The 22,499-nt window shown below is 44.5% G+C and overlaps 1 protein-coding gene across 1 annotated transcript in view; it reads left to right on the top strand.

Annotated features, from left to right (window-relative positions):
- LOC311101173 (carbonic anhydrase-related protein 10) overlaps positions 1 to 22,499 on the top strand; it is a gene marked incomplete at both ends in the record, with an annotated part of 326,103 nt that overhangs the window by 147,570 nt on the left and 156,034 nt on the right. Inside the window, one exon of the mRNA XM_084142260.1 lies at positions 8,953 to 9,095. Within this exon, the coding sequence (XP_083998386.1) occupies positions 8,953 to 9,095 (143 nt within the window). The remainder of the gene's footprint in view (positions 1 to 8,952; positions 9,096 to 22,499) is intronic.

A 22,499-nucleotide genomic window follows, 5' to 3' on the forward strand; every position in this document is an offset into this window, starting at 1 on the left:
GGTTTTGACAGCAGGGGTGGATTGTGGTATGTGTCTGTGTGTGTAGTATATTAGACAGCAGGTGGTTTGGTTGACTGTTGTAAGATGGCTGGGCTGCAGCGTGTATAGTGAAACATTTTGATATTCAATTCACAGCATGTTAGACCGCTCTTTCAAACAAACTACAGACGTTTCACTACACACAGTCAAGTCCGAGTCCATAGGGTGTTTAGTGAGTTGAGCAAGAGTAGGAGAAGCCGTTTCAGTGAACTACTCTGGGGTTGTGTGTGGGCTTTAGCTCAGCCAACACTGCCAACTCTGTCTTGTCAGCCAACACTGTCTTGATTCACACATATGTCCTTGGTTTGATACTAGAACGCTCATACGGTTATAGTTGTGCCTAGGGCTGTGACGGTCATGGAATTTTGGAAGACGGTTATTGGTCAGCCTAATGAGCGCGGTCACCGTTATAATCGTTTGAATAGCAACAAAAAAACAAAAACTGCAGGAAGGGGGGCATTGCCTAGGTGACCAAAGACTTATTTGCTACAACACTTTGATTTTTTCAGCAAGGAGCAACAAATGCCGGCCCGCAGAAACGGACTCAACCACACAAATGCCCGGCTGTCCCGTCTTCAGTCAGTTGTTTGTTCCACACACAAAACAAACCCCGGTTATGACGGTTATTTTATTTTCATGACGGTCTTCATCCATAATCGTCTGTTAGACAATTATATGGTAATTGTGCCAGCCCTAGTTGTGCCACCAAAAATAACTTGTCAACACTCCACCACTCTCCTCTCTTTCCAAGTTTCTGAACATAAAAACACGACGCCAGTGACCACCAGCTGGTGTGGACTGTATGTTTGGAAACTTGCCCCAAAATACACATGGAAAGTAGATTATGCCTCAGAATGAAGTTCCTTTTCACCACGAGACAGAAAAAATTAAAAATTCAGCACCACCTGTTTCCACAGAGAATCGTAGCCATGATGTATTGCTGCTCTACCATACTTGATAGTGAGCAATGTGACTGGTCCTTTTAGGACAGTGGTCAACAACCAGTCGATTGCGATCAGCTGGTCGATCTCCAGGGCATTCCTAGTCGATCACCAAACATTTCTGTAAAAAAACAGACGATAAAGCCTTGGGTTCCTATTACTATTTATTTATTTATTTATTCACTGTTTGCGGTAGGTGCACTTGATTCAGCAGCCCTTGTGCCGGGAAGGCAAAGTGTTCCCATTTTGAACCATTTCATGTGTCTGAAGGTAGAACTCCGCCTACACGGCAAGCCCAGACACCAACTCAAGTGCAACTATAGGCCTACAGCTGGCCAATCAGATATCTCAGATCACCGTGTCTGCACAGTTTCCTCAAGCCATAGACTCGAACGCATAGCAAAGTTGATTCTGAGATTTAAAAACTTTAAAAACCATGACTAGAGAGACTCAACGAATACAGCAAAGAGCTGCTGTTTTTATGTGTAAGTTCATGTTTAAGTTGTTATTCAGCACTGTCAACATTTTGTTCAACACCTTTATAAGCCATAACATATGCATGCTCCCTACTTCTACTCACGCTACAACCAGCACTGCAGCTGCAATGAATGAGTATAGCAAAGTGTTCCGATAAGCTTGCGTTGTAATTATTAGCGGCTTGAGTCTTTTTTAATATCGGGGAATATTTAACTTTCTCTGGTCATAGGACTAACAACATGAATTGGTGAATGAGGTAGAAATAATGCAGTGCGATTTGAGTTTCGCCATCTGCTGGAATACTGTGTCCCCTTCTCCTTAGCGGAGGGAAGGAAGGCAGAGGGGGCAGCCTCACTGCTGCTCCCTCCCTCCCCTCAGACTGCCCATCAGATGCAGGCCATCAGTCCAGTAAAAAAAAATTGAAGCAAATTGTTATGCTCACTTCGCTGTGCCTCACAAGTAATCCAACAAATGTTCTATTACTAGTGTGATCATATACAGTGAGGAAAAAAATATTTAGTCAGCCACCAATTGTGCAAGTTCTCCCACTTAAAAAGATGAGAGAGGCCTGTAATTTTCATCATAGGTACACGTCAACTATGACAGACAAATTGAGATTTTTTTTCTCCAGAAAATCACATTGTAGGATTTTTTATGAATTTATTTGCAAATTATGGTGGAAAATAAGTATTTGGTCACCTACAAACAAGCAAGATTTCTGGCTCTCACAGACCTGTAACTTCTTCTTTAAGAGGCTCCTCTGTCCTCCACTCGTTACCTGTATTAATGGCACCTGTTTGAACTTGTTATCAGTATAAAAGACACCTGTCCACAACCTCAAACAGTCACACTCCAAACTCCACTATGGCCAAGACCAAAGAGCTGTCAAAGGACACCAGAAACAAAATTGTAGACCTGCACCAGGCTGGGAAGACTGAATCTGCAATAGGTAAGCAGCTTGGTTTGAAGAAATCAACTGTGGGAGCAATTATTAGGAAGTGGAAGACATACAAGACCACTGATAATCTCCCTCGATCTGGGGCTCCACGCAAGATCTCACCCCGTGGGGTCAAAATGATCACAAGAACGGTGAGCAAAAATCCCAGAACCACACGGGGGGACCTAGTGAATGACCTGCAGAGAGCTGGGACCAAATTAACAAAGCCTACCATCAGTAACACACCATGCCGCCAGGGACTCAAATCCTGCAGTGCCAGACGTGTCCCCCTGCTTAAGCCAGTACATGTCCAGGCCCGTCTGAAGTTTGCTAGAGTGCATTTGGATGATCCAGATTTCACGATCATCGAAATGAGTGGACCAAGGCGCAGCGTGATATGCGTACATCTTTTTAATGTGTACTTAGCAACACGATACAACAACCAAAACAACAAAACAAAATGTGAAGTCCTCGGTCATACACACAAACCTACACAGAACAAGATCCCACGAATCACAAGTGCACAAAAGGCTGCCTAAGTATGGTTCCCAATCAGAGACAACAAGCAACAGCTGATTCTCGTTGCCTCTGATTGAGAACCACCCCGGCCAACATAGAAACACATAACCTAGAACAGAACATAGGAAACGAAACATAGACACTACACAAAAAAACTAACTGTCACGATCGTCTAGTAGCGAAGTAGACCAAGGCGCAGCGTGTGAAAGAAACATGACTTTATTTAATTAAAGTTTCCAAAATACAAACAAAACACGACTCGTGAAGTCCAACGGTAAACATACCGACACGGAACAAAAACCCACAACCCCAAGGTGAAAACAGACAGTATAAATATGGCTCCCAATCAGAGACAACGAGCCAACAGCTGACACTCGTTACCTCTGATTGGGAGTCACTCATTCAAACAAAGAAATACAACCACATAGAACAACCCAACCAAACAGAACACCACGAAACAAACACACCCTGGCTCAACATACAAAGTCCCGGAGCCAGAGCGTGACAGTACCCCCCCCTAAAGGCGCGGACTGCGACCGCGCCTCAAAACCCCAAACAGGGGAGAGCTGGGTGGGCATTTCTCCTCTGAGGCGGCTCCGGCTCCGGGCTTGACCACCACCCTTCCACAATCCCCCCGTAGCGCCCCCGATCCGGTCTGACCCCGCTGGCTGGATCTGGACCGGACATAGACGGAGCGGATTTCTCAAACTCCGTAGTGGAGTAGCTGACCTGATCAGGCACCGGACTGACGACGCGCACCCCTGGCTTGGCGCGTGAGGCAGGCACGGACCGGACCTGGCTGACGATACGCACCCTTGGCTTGGTGCGTGGAGCCGGAACGGACCTCACCAGGCTGACGACTCGCATCCTTGGCTTGGTGCGAGTAGCAGGAATGGGCTGGATCAGGCTGACGACTCGCACCCTTGCCTTGGTGCGAGTAGCAGGAACGAGCTGGACCAGGCCGACGACGCACCCCGTAGGCTTGGTGCGTGGAGCAGGAACAGGCCGGGCTGGGCTGGCGACGCACACCGTAGACTTGGTGCGTGGAGCAGGAACAGGCCGGGCAGGGCTGTCGACGCACACCGTAGACTTGGTGCAAGGAGCAGGAACGGGCCGGGCAGGGCTGGCGACGCACACCGTAGGTTTGATGCGTGGAGCAGGAACAGGCCGGGCAGGGCTGTCGACGCACACCGTAGACTTGGTGCGAGGAGCAGGAACGGGCCGGGCAGGGCTGGCGACGCACACCGTAGGTTTGATGCGTGGAGCAGGAACAGGCCGGGCTGGGCTGGCGACGCACACCGTAGGTTTGGTGCGTGGAGCAGGAACAGGCCGGGCAGGGCTGTCGACGCACACCATAGACTTGGTGCGTGGAGCAGGAACAGGCCGGGCAGGGCTGGCGACGCACACCGTAGGTTTGATGCGTGGAGCAGGGACAGGCCGGGCTGGGCTGGCGACGCACACCGTAGGTTTTGGTGCGTGGAGCAGGGACAGGCCGGACCGTACTGGGAACACACACCACTGGCTTTAAACGGGGATCAGGAACGGGCCGGACCGGACTGGCAATCCACCTCAGTCCCTCTCGCCGTGCCTCTACGACTTCCTTCCCTCCTCTCGCCAATGGCTCCCGTAACCCGGTGGCCTTCTCTCCTCTTCTCCTATTTCGCCCTGTGGCAGCCTCCTGCTGCCCAGTCGCCCATGCCGTGTGCCCCCCCCTAAAAATTTATTGGGGGTGCCTCTCTTCCGTCCGACGATGGCACTGCTGACGCCGCTGCTCCTCTCTCGCCAGGGCCTTGATCCTACCCCAAGGTCCCTTGCCCCCGAGCATGTCCTCCCAGGACCACACTTTGCCCACCTGGGCCATCGCCAGCCTCTCTATCTCCTTTCCTGGCGCTTCCTCCCATGACCAGGCTGCCTGCTCCTGGACACGCTGCTTGGTCCTTGTACGGTGGGTTTTTCTGTCACGATCGTCTAGTAGCGAAGTAGACCAAGGCGCAGCGTGTGAAAGAAACATGACTTTATTTAATTAAAGTTTCCAAAATACAAACAAAACACGACTCGTGAAGTCCAACGGTAAACATACCGACACGGAACAAAAACCCACAACCCCAAGGTGAAAACAGACAGTATAAATATGGCTCCCAATCAGAGACAACGAGCCAACAGCTGACACTCGTTACCTCTGATTGGGAGTCACTCATTCAAACAAAGAAATACAACCACATAGAACAACCCAACCAAACAGAACACCACGAAACGAACACACCCTGGCTCAACATACAAAGTCCCGGAGCCAGAGCGTGACACTAACACCCTGGCTCAACATACAAGAGTCCCCAGAGCCAGGGCGTGACACCAGAAGAGGATTGGGAGAATGTCATATGGTCAGATGAAACCAAAATATAACTTATTGGTAAAAACTCAACTCGTCGTGTTTGGAGGACAAAGAATGCTGAGTTGCATCCAAAGAACACCATACCTACTGTGAAGCATGGGGGTGAAAACATCATGCTTTGGGGCTGTTTTTCTGCAAAGGGACCGGGGACGACTGATCCGTGTAAAGGAATGAATGAATGGGGCCATGTATCGTGAGATTTTGAGTGAAAACCTCCTTCCATCAGCAAGGGCATTGAAGATGAAACACGGCTGGGTCTTTCAGCATGACAATGATCCCAAACACACCGCCCGGGCAACGAAGGAGTGGCTTCGTAAGAACTGGCCTAGCCAGTCTCCAGATCTCAACCCCATAGAAAATCTTTGGAGGGAGTTGAAAGTCTGTGTTGCCCAGCGACAGCCCCAAAACATCACTGCTCTAGAGGAGATCTGCATGGAGGAATGGGCCAAAATACCAGCAACAGTGTGTGAAAACCTTGTGAAGACTTACAGAAAACGTTTGACCTGTGTCATTGCCAACAAAGGGTATATAACAAAGTATTGAGAAACTTTTGTTACTGACCAAATACTTATTTTCCACCATAATTTGCAAATAAATTCATTAAAAAATCCTACAATGTGATTTTCTGGATTTATTTTTCTAATTTTGTCTGTCATAGTTGACGTGTACCTATGATGAAAATTACAGGCCTCTCTCATCTTTTTAAGTGGGAGAACTTGCACAATTGGTGGCTGACTAAATACTTTTTTTTCCCCACTGTACCTAGTAAAAAAATATATATAATTTCAAAATGATCTGAGAAGAACAACATTGGCAGGGAAATTCAAGCATAGCCAAAATGCAGCGATAATCTATTGGGCCTATAGCCTACTGCATAAACCTCATTGCTACAGAACTGTTTTTATTTGGTTAATGTTGCATAGGCTTACGATCTCGACTTGCCTTTTTGACTTATTGAAATACACTACATGGCCATAAGTTTGTCGAATATCTCATTCCAAAATCATGGGCATGAATATGGAGTTGGTCCCCTATTTGCTGCTATAACAGCCTCCACTCTCCTGGGAAGGCTTTCTACTAGATGTTGTAACATTGCTGCTGGGATATGCTTCCATTTAGCCACAAGAACATTAGTGAGGTCGGGCACTGATGTTGGGTGATTAGGCCTGACTCGCAGTCGGCGTTCCAATTCATCCCAAAGGTGTTCGATGGAGTTGAGGTCAGGGCTCTGTGCAGGCCACACCGATTTCAACAAAACATTTCTGTATGGACCTCGCTTTGTGCATGTGGGCATTGTCATGCTGAAACAGGAAAGGGCCTTCCCCAAACTGTTGCCACGAAGTTGGAAGCACAGAATCGTATAGAATGTCATTGTATGCTGTAGCGTAAACATTTCCCTTCACTGGAACTAAGTGGCCTTGCCCGATCCATGAAAAACAGCCACAGACCATTATTCCTCCTCCACCAAACATTACAGTTGGCACTATTCATTGGGGCAGGTAGCGTTCTCCTGGCATCCGCCAAACCCAGATTTGTCCGTCGAACTGCTTGGCATTGCGCATGGTGTGCGGCAGCTCGGATATGGAAACCCACTTCGTGAAGCTCCCGACGAACAGTTGTTGTGCTGACGTTGCTTCCTGAGGCAGTTTGGAACTCGGTACTCTGCGGTCCCCTTCTGTGAGCTTCTGTGGCCTACCACTTCATGGCTGAGCCGTTGTCGCTCCTTGACATTTCCACTTCACAAAAACAGCATTTACAATTGACCTGGGCAGCTCTAGCAGGGCAGAAATTTGACAATCTGACTTGTTGGAAAGGTGGCATCCTATGACGGTGCCACGTTGAAAGTCACTGAGCTCTTCAGTACGGGCCATTTTACTGTCCATGTTTGTTTATGGAGATTGCATGGCTGTGTGATAGATTTTATACACCTGTCAGCAATGGGTGTGGCGGAAATAGCCAAATCCACTAATTTGAAGGGGTGTATATGGGAATATCCAATGGTGGAATTCACAGAGCAAAAAACACATTTCTATTTCCTTGTGGAGTTCCTTATGTGATTCTAAATGAAATCCTGGCTGTGATTCTAAGCGGAAATGTGTTAATCCGTGTGAAATGCTAGGAACGATGAAGACATCCTTCCCTCTGCACAGGATGAGAGTTCCTGCCGTCAGTGGCCAAGTCTTATATAAGACATCAGTGGGGAGAAAGAGATAGAGAGGGATAAATGAAGAGAGAGAGGGAGAGAGAGACTGAGAGAGAGAGAGAGATAAATATAGAGATAGCACTCTCCCAGCAGTTTCATCCTCTCACTGTGTCACTCTGTCCTGCCAGTCTTACAGCAGTGCATATAAGTGTTATCTGATGATGCTAGAGTTTGCTAACTTTGTTCTGAGTAAGCCTGGATGATGTAACTGCTGATATCCATTTGCTGCATGGGGTTCTTCTGGGTGACCTACATCCATCCTCAAAAAGTTATACAGCTGCACCATTGAGAGCATCTTGACTGGCTGCATCACCGCTTGCCTTGGTATGGCAACAGCACCACCTTCGATCGCATGGCACTACAGAGGGTGGTACAGACAGCCCAGCACATCACTGGGGCCGAACTCCCTGCCATCCAGGACCTCTATATCAGGCGATGTGAAAGGAAGGGCCAACATTTTTTGGCAATGAGGCCCTTTATCTACTTACCCATAGTCAGATGAACTTGTGAATACCATTATTTATGTCTCTGTGTGCGGTTTGAAGGAAGTTGCTGACTAGCGCTAGCGTAATTGTAAACTAGTGTTAGCGCAATAACTACCTAATGCTAGTTAGCATTGGCTCGCAAAACTACCTCTAACTTCCTTCATACTGGACACAGAGACATACAAATGGTATTCACTAGTTCATCTGTCTCTGGGGAAGTTGCCAACAGTCAAGGTATTGGAGTGGCCATCATAAAGCCCTGACCTCAATCCTATAGAAAATGTGTGGGCAGAACTGAAAAAGAGTGTGCGAGCAAGGAGGCCTACAAACCTGACTCAGTTACACCAGCTCTGTCAGGAGGAATGGGCCAAAATTCTCCCAACTTATTGTGGGAAGCTTGTGGAAGGCTACCCGAAACGTTTGACCCAAGTTAAACAATTTAAAGGCAATGCTACCAAATACTAATTGAGTGTATGTAAACTTCTGACCCACTGGGAATGTGATGAAAGAAATAAAAACTGAAATAAATCATTCTCGCTACTACTATTCTGACATTTCACATTCTTAACATAAAGAGGTGATCCTAACTGACCTAAGACAGGGAATATTTACTAGGATTAAATGTCAGGAATTGTGAAAAACTGAGTTTAAATGTATTTGGCTAAGGTGTATGTAAACTTCCGACTTCAACTGTACATGTGTAATCTATGCTCTTCCATAGGACCAATAATTTACTATCGCCTTCACAGCACCATAGAGTAGTCCTAACAAAGACACAACAAAACCCTCCTTAGCCGCTCTTATCTCTTTAGCAGCACATGCTAACCGTTGTGTGACGTACTTCTTTGTATTTCAATACCATTGTTTAGCACACATGCTAACCGTTTTGTGCCCTATTGCAACACCGTCGTTAGCAACACATGCTAACCGTTTTGTCTCTACTTCTTTGTGTGTTGCAGTGCCGTCATTCTGGGGGCTAGTGAACTCAGCTTGGAACCTGTGCTCCGTGGGGAAGAGGCAGTCTCCCGTCAACATCGAGACCAGCCACATGATCTTTGACCCCTTCCTCAAGCCCATCCGGCTCAACACGGGAGGACGCAAGGTAAACAAACACTCAACAATGGTACTCTCAGTGTGTTTACCAAATGGCACCCTGTTCCTATATTCCTATATAGTGTACTACTTTTGACCAGGGCCTGAGTCCGAAATGACACCCTGTTCCCTATATAGTTCACTACTCTGGTCAAAAGTAGGGCTTTACATCCAGAATAGTGTGCCATTTCAGATTAAGCATTATTGTCTGGGCTGATGGATGTCGCTGCATTGTCGGTTCCTCACTGCTTTGTTTGGGAAGCCTCAAGTGTGTGGGGACTATTGTGTGGTTCTACAATGCTGTTGTATGGTTTGCTAGGCAACTAGCCATGTACAGATCCCTGATCAATTTTGTGGGCTAAACACTTCACCTTTTTTTTATCCCAGTGAACAAAGTCGGTTGTTTATCACAGTTTAGTTTTTTTTACAGAGGAGATAGATGGCATTGGATCCATGGATTCAACTCTACATTGGCTGGATATTGCCATAATACATATTGTTTCACACACACAACACAAACACAGTAAACTGTTACTGGCATAGAGGCCTATACAGGACAAAACAGATGTTTTATGTGAAATCCCTTGTGATGGATAACCACAAAACGGCATAAACACACATACACACACACACACATGAATTAGCCAAATAGATACCATAGCGTACAAACAACAATAGCACAGCGATATATCTAAATGCGTCCCCTGCCATATGATAACAGCAATTGGGAGGTGGGTGCAGATGGGCTGTGTTCCAGAGCTCATGGTTGCATGTTGAGATGATTACTATGATGAGGGTGTGTTTACATGCCAGGGGTCTGTACAGGGTTACCCCGGGGCCATGACAGGAGCTGCAGGGGCATGGGCACCCATACAGATTAGCCCAATGGCATGAGAGAATGACTGTAATCCACAACTACTCTGTTTAACTGGAGAAAGAGAAATAGCAGAGAGTGAGGGAGGGAGGGTGAGATAGAGGAGGGAGAGAAAGAAATAGACAGGGAGATAGAGAGAGGAGTAGGGAGAGAGGGAAGGAGGGAGAAAACAAAATGGAAAGAGGCCAAGGGACAAATGTAATCAGATTCAGTGGTTATACAATATTTTTTGGTATTACCTCTGTCATTATTTTTGGGAATGTAACCATGCATTTGAGTGTTATATGTTTTGAAATGGCACGAGGAACATCTATTATTCCATACTACCCATCTGTGTGGTTTGGAGTTAGAGTTCAGACAAAGGTGAGTTTTGTGTTACATTTGAAGCAGCACACAGGGCAAAGATGTAGGGATGTAGGACCTGCTAGTTACTGCTCTTGTCAAACATGAGCCCTTTTAGCTAGTTATGTGCATTTTGCTGATTCCTAGTGTCACAGAAGTTCACTCCCGTATGAACAATTTGGTAGTCTTGCCCTAAACTCCAGTGGAACTTTTTCATTTATCAAAGTCAAAGAAAGTTTTCAGAGACAGAAGTAAAAAGTAATTTAGGACTTTGTTGTCTCCGCCGGCTAATGTTCTCTGCTGTGTCTCCATCTCTCGAAGCATCAGAGCTGTCTGCAATGGAACAATCTACTTCACCGTGTCAATGCTGCTGAACACACACACACACACACCTCTCTCTCTTTCTTTTCTTAAGGAAGGAAAGTGAAAAGAAAAAAAAGGAAAGACAAAATATGATCCCTCTCTTTGCATGGTCAGTCATGAGGCGAGATGGAGAGAGGGAGAGAGAGAGAGAAAGAGAGAGACAGACAGACAGACAGTGAGGTTAGAGAGTGAGAACGCAAACAAGAAAGATAGAGAATGAGAAAGAGAGAGATAAAGTCCAATAATGTCGAACCCGATCTCCCTTTCCCCCTGTAGCTCAGTTGGTAGAGCATAGCGCTTGCAACGCCAGGGTTGTGGGTTCGTTTCCCACGGGGGGCCAGTATGAAAATGTATGCACTCACTAACTGTAAGTCGCTCTGGATAAGAGTGTCTGCTAAATGACTAAAATGTAAAATGTAATTAAATTCATTAGAAACCTTTTCAGATAATTGTGTCTCATCTACAGCAGAGCAAATATTCAATTAATACCGACAATTTAAACAGTGTGATTCCTCCAGTCCCACGCACATGACCTTGATGCATGTCTCCCCTCCATTAATTAGGCCTTCCAATCAGGGGTCCTCTCATTTCCTTTAACTATTCATTAGATAGAGATACGGACAGAGCAGTGGAGGAGAGGGACCCATCAGGGAGTCAGAGAGGAAGTTGAATCTTCTCTCCCTCTCTCTCCCTCCCTCTCTTTTTGTCTTTCTCTCTGCCTCTCTATCTCTCTCTCTCTCTCTCTCTCTCTCTCTCTCTCTCTCTCTCTCTCTCTCTCTCTCTCTCTCTCTCTCATCAGTGAAGTGGAGGATTATATGTGGAGAAACCAAATGGTTATGAAACAAGATAAGTCCTTTTTTGTCTTTGCGTTCATTATTTTTCCACCAAGACATCTGTGAATAATCTATTTGTGCAGTGAAATGGGCCCCGCTAATCAAGTTTACGTTTGGGACACATTTCCCTGTCTGTTCTCCAGGCTTTGAAGTGAAACGTGATCTTTTGGGAATGTGTGTTGTGTAACTTTAGTAATCAGTGGTTTCTGTCTCTGGCAGGTGGCTGTGGCTTTTTTGAGAAGCTGTTTCACTAACATAGAGATTAATTCAAAGTCATAAAGTAGCGATAATTCATGCAAGTTTAATGTTAGATAACATTCAAAACAGTGTATGTGATACATGCAATGCTCTATCCCCAGTTTATAGGCCCTGACTCTATCCGACCCCTAAATAATCTAACCCTGACCTTAAAGACAAATTATGGCATTTCATGTATTTTTGAAAGTGTTCATAGGTTCCCTATAGCCACCTGCAATTACAGGTGTTTATACTGTATATGCACATAGGAGGCACTACCCCATCATGTCTGAGGTTCCGCAGCACACACAGATGTTTATTGCAGAGGACCAATCGCATTGCCATCACACAAACAGATTCAATTATGCAAATTGCAGATTGAAATTAATTAGACACAAGCTTGGGTTGGCTGAGCCCATACGAAGCTGTCACCACATCACAAAGAGAGAGCCAGCTGCTCGGTCTCGTTGTCTGTCTGGGTGTCTGTCTGGGCAGGGATATCTTCAACATGCACTGTAATGGAAAACTTTAAATGATATGGTAATTTGGGGTATTATAAACACTCAAATACTCTGAAACATTTTACTTCAGCATAAATTGCTGTATTTGGAATGGTGCACTGAAAAAAAATAATAATAATAAAAAATAATAATAATAATATATATATATATATATATATATATATATATATATATATATACACACAGTATATCCTGTTTAACACTAGAACTGCTGGGCCTCGATGGACCCCCCCTTCAAGCTAATGAACAGTCATTCTGACTGCAACATTCTAGCAGTGTAATTAATACATTTCATATATGCTATTGCAAAAATCTTAATGGAGTGACTTTGTTACAACTATGAAACAAAAAGCATATGTGTTGGAACACGGTAACAGCTTATTCTTATAATGACAAACGAAAATGCAAAAATACACCAACCACCAAGATGTGAGGTCAAATGATAAAAACATCAGTAGCCTGAACATCATTATACAGTGGGGAGAACAAGTATTTGATACACTGCCGATTTTGCAGGTTTTCTTACTTACCAAACATGTAGAGGTCTGTAATTTTTATCATAGGTACACTTCAACTGTGAGAGATGGAATCTAAAACAAAAATCCAGAAAATCACATTGTATGATTTTTGAGTAATTAATTTGCATTTTATTGCATGACATAAGTATTTGATACATCAGAAAAGCAGAACTTAATATTTGGTACAGAAACCTTTGTTTGCAATTACAGAGATCATACGTTTCCTGTAGGTCTTGACCAGGTTTGCACACACTGCATCAGGGATTTTGGCCCACTCCTCCATACAGACCTTCTCCAGATCCTTCAGGTTTCGAGGCTGTCGCTGGGCAATATTGACTTTCAGCTCCCTCCAAAGATTTTCTATTGGGTTCAGGTCTGGAGACTGGCTAGGCCACTCCAGGACCTTGAGATGCTTCTTACCGAGCCACTCCTTAGTTGCCCTGGCTGTGTGTTTCGGGTCGTTGTCATGCTGGAAGGCCCAGCCACGACCCATCTTCAATGCTCTTACTGAGGGAAGGAGGTTGTTGGCCAAGATCTCGCGATACATGGCCCCATCCATCCTCCCCTCAATGCGGTGCAGTCGTCCTGTCCCCTTTGCAGAAAAGCATCCCCAAAGAATGATGTTTCCACCTCCATGTTTCACTGTTGGGATGATGTTCTTGGGGTTGTACTCATCCTTCTTCTTCCTCCAAACACGGCGAGTGGAGTTTAGACCAAAAAGCTCTATTTTTGTCTCATCAAACCACATGACCTTCTCCCATTCCTCCTCTGGATCATCCAGATGGTCATTGGCAAACTGGTTGGTAGGTGATCAAATACTTATGTCATGCAATAAAATGCAAATTAATTACTTAAAAATCATACAATGTGATGTTCTGGATTTTGGTTTTAGATTCCGTCTCTCACAGTTGAAGTGTACCTATGATAAAAATTACAGACCTCTACATGCTTTGTAAGTAGGAAAACCTGCAAAATCGGCAGTGTATCAAATACTTGTTCTCCCCACTGTAAGTGCCAAGTGGCCTTGATAAATAGTTAAACACATCACAAAGCAATGATGGCAATATAATCAATATAAGCGTTGATATGACAGCAGTCAAAAATAGTAAATTATTGTCAGCTCGTGCTTGTGTGTATCTTCATGCAATGGTATCAGTTGGATTTCATTTAGCTGTTATCCCTTGTCCTAACAGTTGACTTGAACAACAAGATGGCACAGTACTTGGTGACTGCTGTTTTGTCAGCTCCGACCTAACTTTGCTATTTTGCAATTATTTTGTTGTTTATTTTTACTTTATTTTCACGAAATGTATCCGCTATTATTTCTTACAAACGACAATAACTTTTGAACATCAGATCAGCAGTTACTTACCCCAATTCCGGATTCAACTTCGACTCATCTGCCCTGGGCTCTCTATGTAATTCCGACCCAATTTTGGGCTACCCAGGAGGAAGCGCTAACTCCAGCGCAGTGGAAGTGTCGACCCACTGTTCACCCGTCTTGGAATATCTTAAGGTCAAATGCTGACCCTTCTACCTCCTGAGGGAGTTTTCAGCTGTTATCGTGACTGTTGTATACATTCCACATCAGGATAAGAAAATAACAAGCTGGCACGAACTGTACAAGGCTATAATCAAGCAAGAAAATCTACATCCAGAGGCTGCTTTTCTGGTTGTAGAAAATGTATTGGCTACATTGTCCTCTAGATTAACACAGAGGTTGGCGCTAAACTAAAGGAGCTATTGTAGACAACCCTGAGGCTACGGCTGAGGACAGTAATAAGTACAAGAAGTCCCACTATGAACTCTGCAGAGTCATCAAACAAGAAAAATAACAATATAGGAATAAGATGGTATCAAACTACACAGTATTCCAGGGTGCATTCTCAGACCATGCGCAGAACAGCTGGCAGGAATATTCACGGTCATTTTCAACCTCTCCAGTCTATAATCCCCACATGTTTTAAGATGACCACCATCATTCCTGTCCCCAAGAACTCTAAGGCTTCATGCCACAATGACTACCACCCTGTAGCACTCACTTCTGTAATCATGAAGGGCTTTAAGCGGCTGGTTATGGCACACATCAACTCCAACCTCCTCCCAAACACCCTAGACCCACTCCAATTTGCATACCACCCCAACAGATCCATAAATCTCAATTGCTCTCCACACTGCCCTCACCCACCTAGATAAGAGGAATATCTATGTGAGAATGCTGTTCATTGACTACAGCTCAGCGTTTAACACCATTGTCCCCTCCAAGCTCGTCAAGAAGCTTTGGACTCTGGGTCTGAACACCTCCCTCTGCAACTGGATCCTGGACTTCCTGACGGGCCGACCCCAGGTGTTGAGGGTAGGCAACATCACCTCCGCCATGCTGACCCTCAGCACAGGGGCCCCACATGGGTGTGTGCTTAGTCCCCTCCTGTACTCCCTGTTCACCCATAACTGCATTCCAACGCACGACTCCAACACCATCATCAAGTTTGATACGATGGTGGTAGGCCTGATCACCAGCGACAATGAGTCAGCCTACAGGGAGGAGGTCAGTGACCTGGCAGTGTGGTGCCGGAGCAACAACCTCTCCCTCAATGTCAGTAAGACCAAGGAGCTGATCGTGGACTACAGGAAACGAGGGTGCGAGCACGCCCCCATCCATATTGATGGGGCTGCAGTGGAGCATGTCGAGAGCTTCGAGTTCCTTGGTGTCCAAATCACTAACAATGGTTCAAGCACGTGAACACAGTCATGGAAAAGGCACGACAGCGCCTCATCCCCCTCACAAGGTTGAAAAAGTTTGGCATGGGCACTCAAATCCTCAAACAGTTCTACAGATGTAACATTGAGCGCATTTTGACTGGCTTAATCACTGCCTGGAATGGCAATAGCACCGCCCGTGATCGCATGGCACTATAGAGGGTGGTGCGGACAGCTCAGTACACCACTGGGGCCGAGCTCCCTGCCATCCAGGACATCTATATCAGGCATTTCACTGTACTTGTGCATGTAACATAAAAACTTGAAACTTGACAACATTTTCGTAACTTTCACTTGCTTGACACACTTTTACATATCTTTGTTTGGTTGTGGTGAGTAATAGTCTCCGGTTCCCTGTCGTCTTGTTATTTTTCTTGTCATTCTTCAGCAACGTTGTGGAGTACAACAGCTGTGCAGGTGCCTCCCATCTCATTTTGTTCATGGAGCCGGCCAGACTTGTTTTCTTTGCAAGCAGCTTGTTTGCCAATGACAGTGAAGTGAAGAAATTGTCCATGGTGATACCTCTCCCCTTGTCAATTTAAGGTTCCACAAGCCTCATCACCATATTCTCCGACACTCGCTCACCTGCTGCCCTGATGTTTTCCCAGATATTGAAAGCCATTCAGCATGTACAATTACACACACTCTCACTGTGTAGCCTACTCCATGAAGGACAGAGTAGACAGATAAGACTGCTTTGGTTTGGTGGACTGATATAGGGTACATAACATTTAAAGATTATAATTAGAATGGATCAATACATTCACAATTGGTGATTATATAATTATGCATTGTTCACTTCCCCTCGCTCATTGACTCATCCATTCTCCCCCTTTCTCCCCCATCATACTTTACTTAATTTATTTCATCTGCTGTTAAATGTGTGAAATTAGTTCTGTATAGTTTAGGTTAAGTTTCGAGGCAATTATCAGAGTGATTATCAGCTGGGCACTTTTAACTGTCGGAAGAAGGAGTGGAGCAGACCCTACTGTTGGGAGAAGGAGGAGCAAAGGGGGAAAACCTTTCCAAATTACATGCCCTCCTAAAACTGGTTATAACTCCAGTTCTGTTTGTGATATTAAGATTCTAACACATCCAGTGTGTTGACTTAAATTATGGCAAAGTAATACAAAAAAAAAAGAATCATGAGCAGTTAAAATGACCATGTTAGCGGTTCTAGTGTTAAAAGTACATTACTGTAAACTTTTACACACCCACAGTCTGAGCAGGCAGCCATGGAATGTCCAGCTGTGTGTTTGAATTGGAATTATAAATGCAGAACAGAGGAAGGGCTGAAAAGAGGAGGCAGGAGGAACTGATGAGATTAGAGGTGTGTGGGGTGCTGACAGACGGGTTTTGGTGGTGTTCAGGTGTGTTAGCGTGTGTGTGTGTGTGTTCACAGAGTGCTTTGTGCTCTGCAGCATGATTTACAGCAAAGTGGGTCATGGTGAGACAGCTTTACTGTCCTGCAGTTTCACGCCCCAGACTCCTGATCAGAGGGAGGGATATGTGACTGCACTGTGTGGTCTGGCTCTGATTACAAGGCCCCCTCCATTTTGCCTCAGACAACATATCTTATGATTATAGTTATTGTGGAAGGATATATAATGGCCATTTTATAGAACCCAAATGTATTTTCACAGAAGAATGGATACATTTTTACTTACAAATCCATTTTCACTGGCATTAATTAAAGGGACATTTAATAGAGGGAAAGTATTCTAAAACACATCATGCATATAAAGTGTTCCTCAGAAGACCATATGCTCTGCGGTATTGATATGCAATTTAGATGCTAAATTCCTCAAGTCACTTTTTGTTTTGGTCCACATATAATAATTTCAAAATATTCATATGTGTTGCATGTGTTGATATCCAGTAATGATGTCTCCAGGGAACATGTCTTAGCGGCCTCCTATTTTTAAGCATGCAAGTAGATGTATGGGAGCTGGAGGAATTTTTATGTCCCGCATAACACTTGTTCAGCTCACAAACATGAATATCCTTATTCACTTAGAGCATTATTCACAAAGAGTAGGAGTAGGAGTGTTGTTATAGGACCAGTTTTGACTATTAGATCATAATGAATAAGATTGACAAGGGGGAACTGATTCTAGAGCAGTCCTACTGAGAAAGTTTTTAATTCAGGTAACTCGCCAAGCTTATATAAGCACCATCTGCACTCACAACAATCAAATCACATAAAACTTTATTCGAATAGCACCTTTCACAAATACAGTACATTTAACAACATCTGTGGCCTGATGCAACAATAAACAAAAATAAATATTACCAGTTCCAAAAAAATGTAAAATAGATATAAACAAAACACTGCTATGTAATTGGCTAACTTCACTCAGTGGCCAATGCAGTGAATTGGAGAGTCATGTCCTTGTTGAATACTAATGACTTCCTCTAACAAGGTTACCACACTTCCTGGAATGACTACATGCCAGCCACTAATTACAGAGGAGTAGTCACTGGCAGCCACATACGCACTGACACACACACACACACACACACACACACACACACACACACACACACACACGCACACACACACACACACACACACACACACACACACACACACAGCTGTAGCATCAGGACAGAGACAGGAGCTTGGCAGGCTGTGTTGTACAGACATGGCAGTGTTTTGGTGGGTTGACAGACAGTCAGAGAGGATAAAATAATGGATGGAGCGGCATCATGCTGTATGTTGCCCCACACACAATGTTTCTCCACAGATGTAGAGGGGGAGAGCAGTAAACGATGGTGACAGAAACTTGACAGGGATTGACAGGGGTTGGCACACTGATGTTGGTGTAATGTAATTACCATGTGGATTTGGCCAACAGGCAACCAACCAACACTATACCCTCGTTGTATACATACAGTACATGCGGAAAGTACTCAGACCCTTTGTTTTTTTCCACATTTTGTGATGTTACAGCCTTATTCTAAAATGTATTAAATATAAATGTTCTTCATCAATCTACACACAATACCCCATAAAGACAAAGCGAAAACAGGTTTTTAGAATTTTTTACACATTTATAAAAAAACAAAAACAGAAATACCTTATTTACATACGTTTTCAGACCCTTTGCTATGAGACTCGACATCAAGCTCAGGTGCATCCTGTTTCCATTGATCATCCTTGAGATGTTTCTACAACTTGATTGGAGTCTACCTGTGGTAAATTCAATTATTTGGACATGATTTGTGTCAGCTTCCTGCCTCCTGTTTGTCTCCGGGCCTCTAGAGGTCATCTGTGTTCCCCTCTGCCTTAGTTCTTCCTCGTGTGTCCTTATTAGCTTGATCCAGGTCACCTGTGCCTTGTTTCCCCTTGAGTATTTTAGCTGTGTGTTTTCCCCTTGTTTCTCACTTGGTTTTTGAGTCCTGGCTATGTGTCTCCTGCTTTGTCCCACCGTGTCTTTCCAAGTAAGCTTTTCTAAGTTATCTTTAGTTTGTTTTTCTCCCCTCGTGGAGTTATTTTGTTTTGCCTCCTGTTTTGTTACTCTACCTCTGTTAATATACCTCTTTCTGAGAAGAACTTTTGTTGGACTATTTTTGAAGTGCGAAGAACCTTTGTTTTTACATTAAATCTACTTGCCTGGAGTATTGCCTTGGGTGTTTCATTTGGGTCCAACTATACCTCCTCTGTGGCTAAGGGGTAGAACCCCCAGCTCTCCACATCTGAGACCGGAGTTCAAGCCCAGCTTGTGACAGATTTGGAAAGGCACACACCTGTCTATATAAGGTCCCACAGTTGATAGGGCATGTCAGAGCAAAAACCAAGCCATGAGGTCGAAGGATTGTCCGTAGAGCTCCAAGCCAGGATTGTGTCGAGGCACAGATCTGGGGGAGGGTACCAAAAAATGTCTGCAGCATTGAAGGTCCCCAAGAACACAGTGACCTCCATTTTCTTAAATGGAAGAAGTTTGGAACCACCAAGACTCTTCCTAGAGCTGGCCGCCCGGCCAAACTGAGCATTAGGGGATAAGGGCCTTTGTGAGGGAGGTGACCAAGAACCCAATGGTCACGCTGACAGAGCTCCAGAGTTCCTCTGTAAAGATGGGAGAACCTTCCAGAAGGACAACCATCTCTGCAGCACTCCATCAATCAGGCCTTTATGGTAGAGTGGCCAGACAGAAGCCACTCCTCAGTAAAAGGCACATGACAGCCCGCTTGCAATTTGCCAAAAAGCAGCTAAAGGACTCTGACCATGAGAAACAAGATTCTCTGGTCTGATGAAACCAAGATTGACCTCTTTGGCCTGAATGCCAAGTTTCACGTCTGGAGGAAACCTGGCACCATTCCTACAGTGAAGCATGGTTGTGGCAGCATCATGCTGTTGGGATGTTTTTCAGCGGCAGGGACTGGAAGACTAGTCAGAATCGAAGGAAAGATGTACAGACCAAAGTACAGAGAGATCCTTGATGAAAACCTGCTCCAGAGCACTCAGGACCTCAGACTGGGGCGAAGGTTCACCTTCCAGCTGGACAACGAGCCTAAGCACACAGCCAAGACAATGCAGGAGTGGCTTCGGGACAAGTCTCTGAATGTCCTTGAGTGGCCCAGCCAGAGCCCGGACCTGAACCCTATCAAACATCTCTGGAGAGACCTGAAAATAGCTGTGCAGTGACGCTCTCCATCCAACTTGACAGAACTTGAGAGAATCTGCAGAGAAGAATGGGCGAAACTCCCCAAATGTAAGGGTTGGGGTGAGGTGTGACCCAGTTGTGGTGTAGAATATACAGTAGGCAGTAGGCCGAGATGGTGAAACAAGGATCTTTACTGGTGGACCCGAAGCCAAAATACAAAATAACGGCCTTATCACGATAAAAGAAAGGCAGAGCAAATAAGTCTCCAAAAAACCGTCTGACAGCCAAAAATATGAAATACTAGCTAAGACTGAAACAAATAACGAAACAGGGAGAACACTTCTCAAGTACCTGTACATAGATCTCCAATCAGACTGAGTAGTACTGCTGGACGTAGAGAAACTAGCAGATAAATCTGAGCAAGTCAACACAGGGAAGTGAGGGCAAAAATACACAGGTGAACCGATAGACACAGGTGACACCAATAGGATGGTGATTAGTCCCGACTGTGAGTGAGGAGGTACCTTAGGTTGTCGTAGGACGACACCTAGTGGGTCGCTCCGGAACTGCAGCACCCTCCTGTAACACCCAAATACATTTACATTACATTACATTAACACCCAAATACAGGTGTGCCAAGCTTGTAGCGTCATACCCAAGAAGACTCGAGGCTGTAATCGCTGCCAAAGATGCTTCAACAAAGTACTGAATAAACTGTCTTAAGTAAATGTGATATTAACATTTTTATTTTATTTTTATTAATTTGCAACAAATTCTAAAAACCTATTTTTGCTATGTCATTATGGGGTATTGTGTGTAGATTGATGAGGGGGGGGAAAACAATTTAATCAATTTTAGAATAAGACTGTAATGGTTTTTTTAGTTTTTTTTTCAAAGTCAAGGGGTCTGATTACTTTCCGAATGCACTGTAAAAACCTGTTATTATATAGTACAATGGTTCATGTGATTGTGGACTGGTTGGCTTAGTATGGTCGAGCCAAGGTTTTGTTGTCCTATTGTTCAGTATGATTCCAGATCCTGTAACAGAACACCATTGAATCATCCCTCATATTCTCAATGTCTCTCTTCTCCATCTAATTAACTTCTTCGTTTTTCTCTGCCGTTTTAAAATAAAAAAATTCAGAAGGGAATTCTCTGCTGTAATGTTACAGGTATTCATCACTTTCTTGTGAAAGGAGAGAGAAGGATTTAATTATTGTTGAAATGTAGATTATAAAAATGCTGAGTTAAAAACAACCCAATTTGGGTAAACATTGGACAGAACACCGCGTTGGGTTATTTTGACCCAGCCAGTTGGCTCACTCAGTTGCGTTGTTGGGTTGTTGATGCTGGGTTATTGAGCTTTATACAATGGGTGGGTCTAATCCTGAATGCTGATTGGTTAAAACCGCATTCCAGCCGGTGTCTATTCCAAGTTAAAATGCCTATTTACTCTGTTCCATCTGACTGCGCAATCCACTGTCTCATCAGCCCAGCCAGGGCTTGCAAAAGTATTTATCCCCCTTGGCGTTGTTCCTATTTTGTAGCATTACAACCTGTAATTTAAATGGATTTTTATTTGGATTTCATGTAATGGACATACACAAAATAGTCCAAATTTGTGAAGTGAAATGAAAAAATGACTTGTTTCAAAGAATTCTAAAAAATTAATAACGGTAAAGTGGTGCGTGCATATGGATTCACCCCCTTTGCTATGAAGCCCCTAAATAAGATCTGTTGCAACCAATTACCTTCAGAAGTCACATAATTAGTTAAATAAAGTCCACCTGTGTGCAATCTAAGTGTCAAATGATCTGTCACATGATCTCAGTATATATACACCTGTTCTAAAAGGACCCAGAATCTGCAACACCACTAAGCAAGGGGCACCACCAAGCAAGCGGCACCATGAAGACCAAGGAGCTCTCCAAACAGGTCAGGGACAAAGTTGTGGAGAAGTACAGATCAGGATTGGGTTATAAAAAAATATCTGAATCTTTGAACATCCCACGGAGCACCATTAAATCCATTATTAAAACATGGAAAGAATATGGCACCACAACAAACCTGCCAAGAGAGGGCCGGCCACCAAAACTCACGGACTAGGCAAGGAGGGCATTAATCAGAGCGGCAACAAAGAGACCAAAGATGACCCTGAAGGAGCTGCAAAGCTCCACAGCAGAGATTGGAGTATCTGTCCATAGGACCACTTTAAACCGTACACTCCACAGACCTGGGTTTTACGGAAGAGTGGCCCGAAAAAAGCCATTGCTTAAAGAAAAAAATAAGCAAACACATTTGGTGTTCGCCAAAAGGCATGTGGGAGACTCCCCAAACATATGGTAGAAGGTACTCTGGT

The sequence above is a fragment of the Coregonus lavaretus genome (genome assembly GCF_964263955.1).
Source record: "Coregonus lavaretus genome assembly, chromosome: 25".
In the NCBI taxonomy this organism is placed as follows: domain Eukaryota; kingdom Metazoa; phylum Chordata; class Actinopteri; order Salmoniformes; family Salmonidae; genus Coregonus; species Coregonus lavaretus.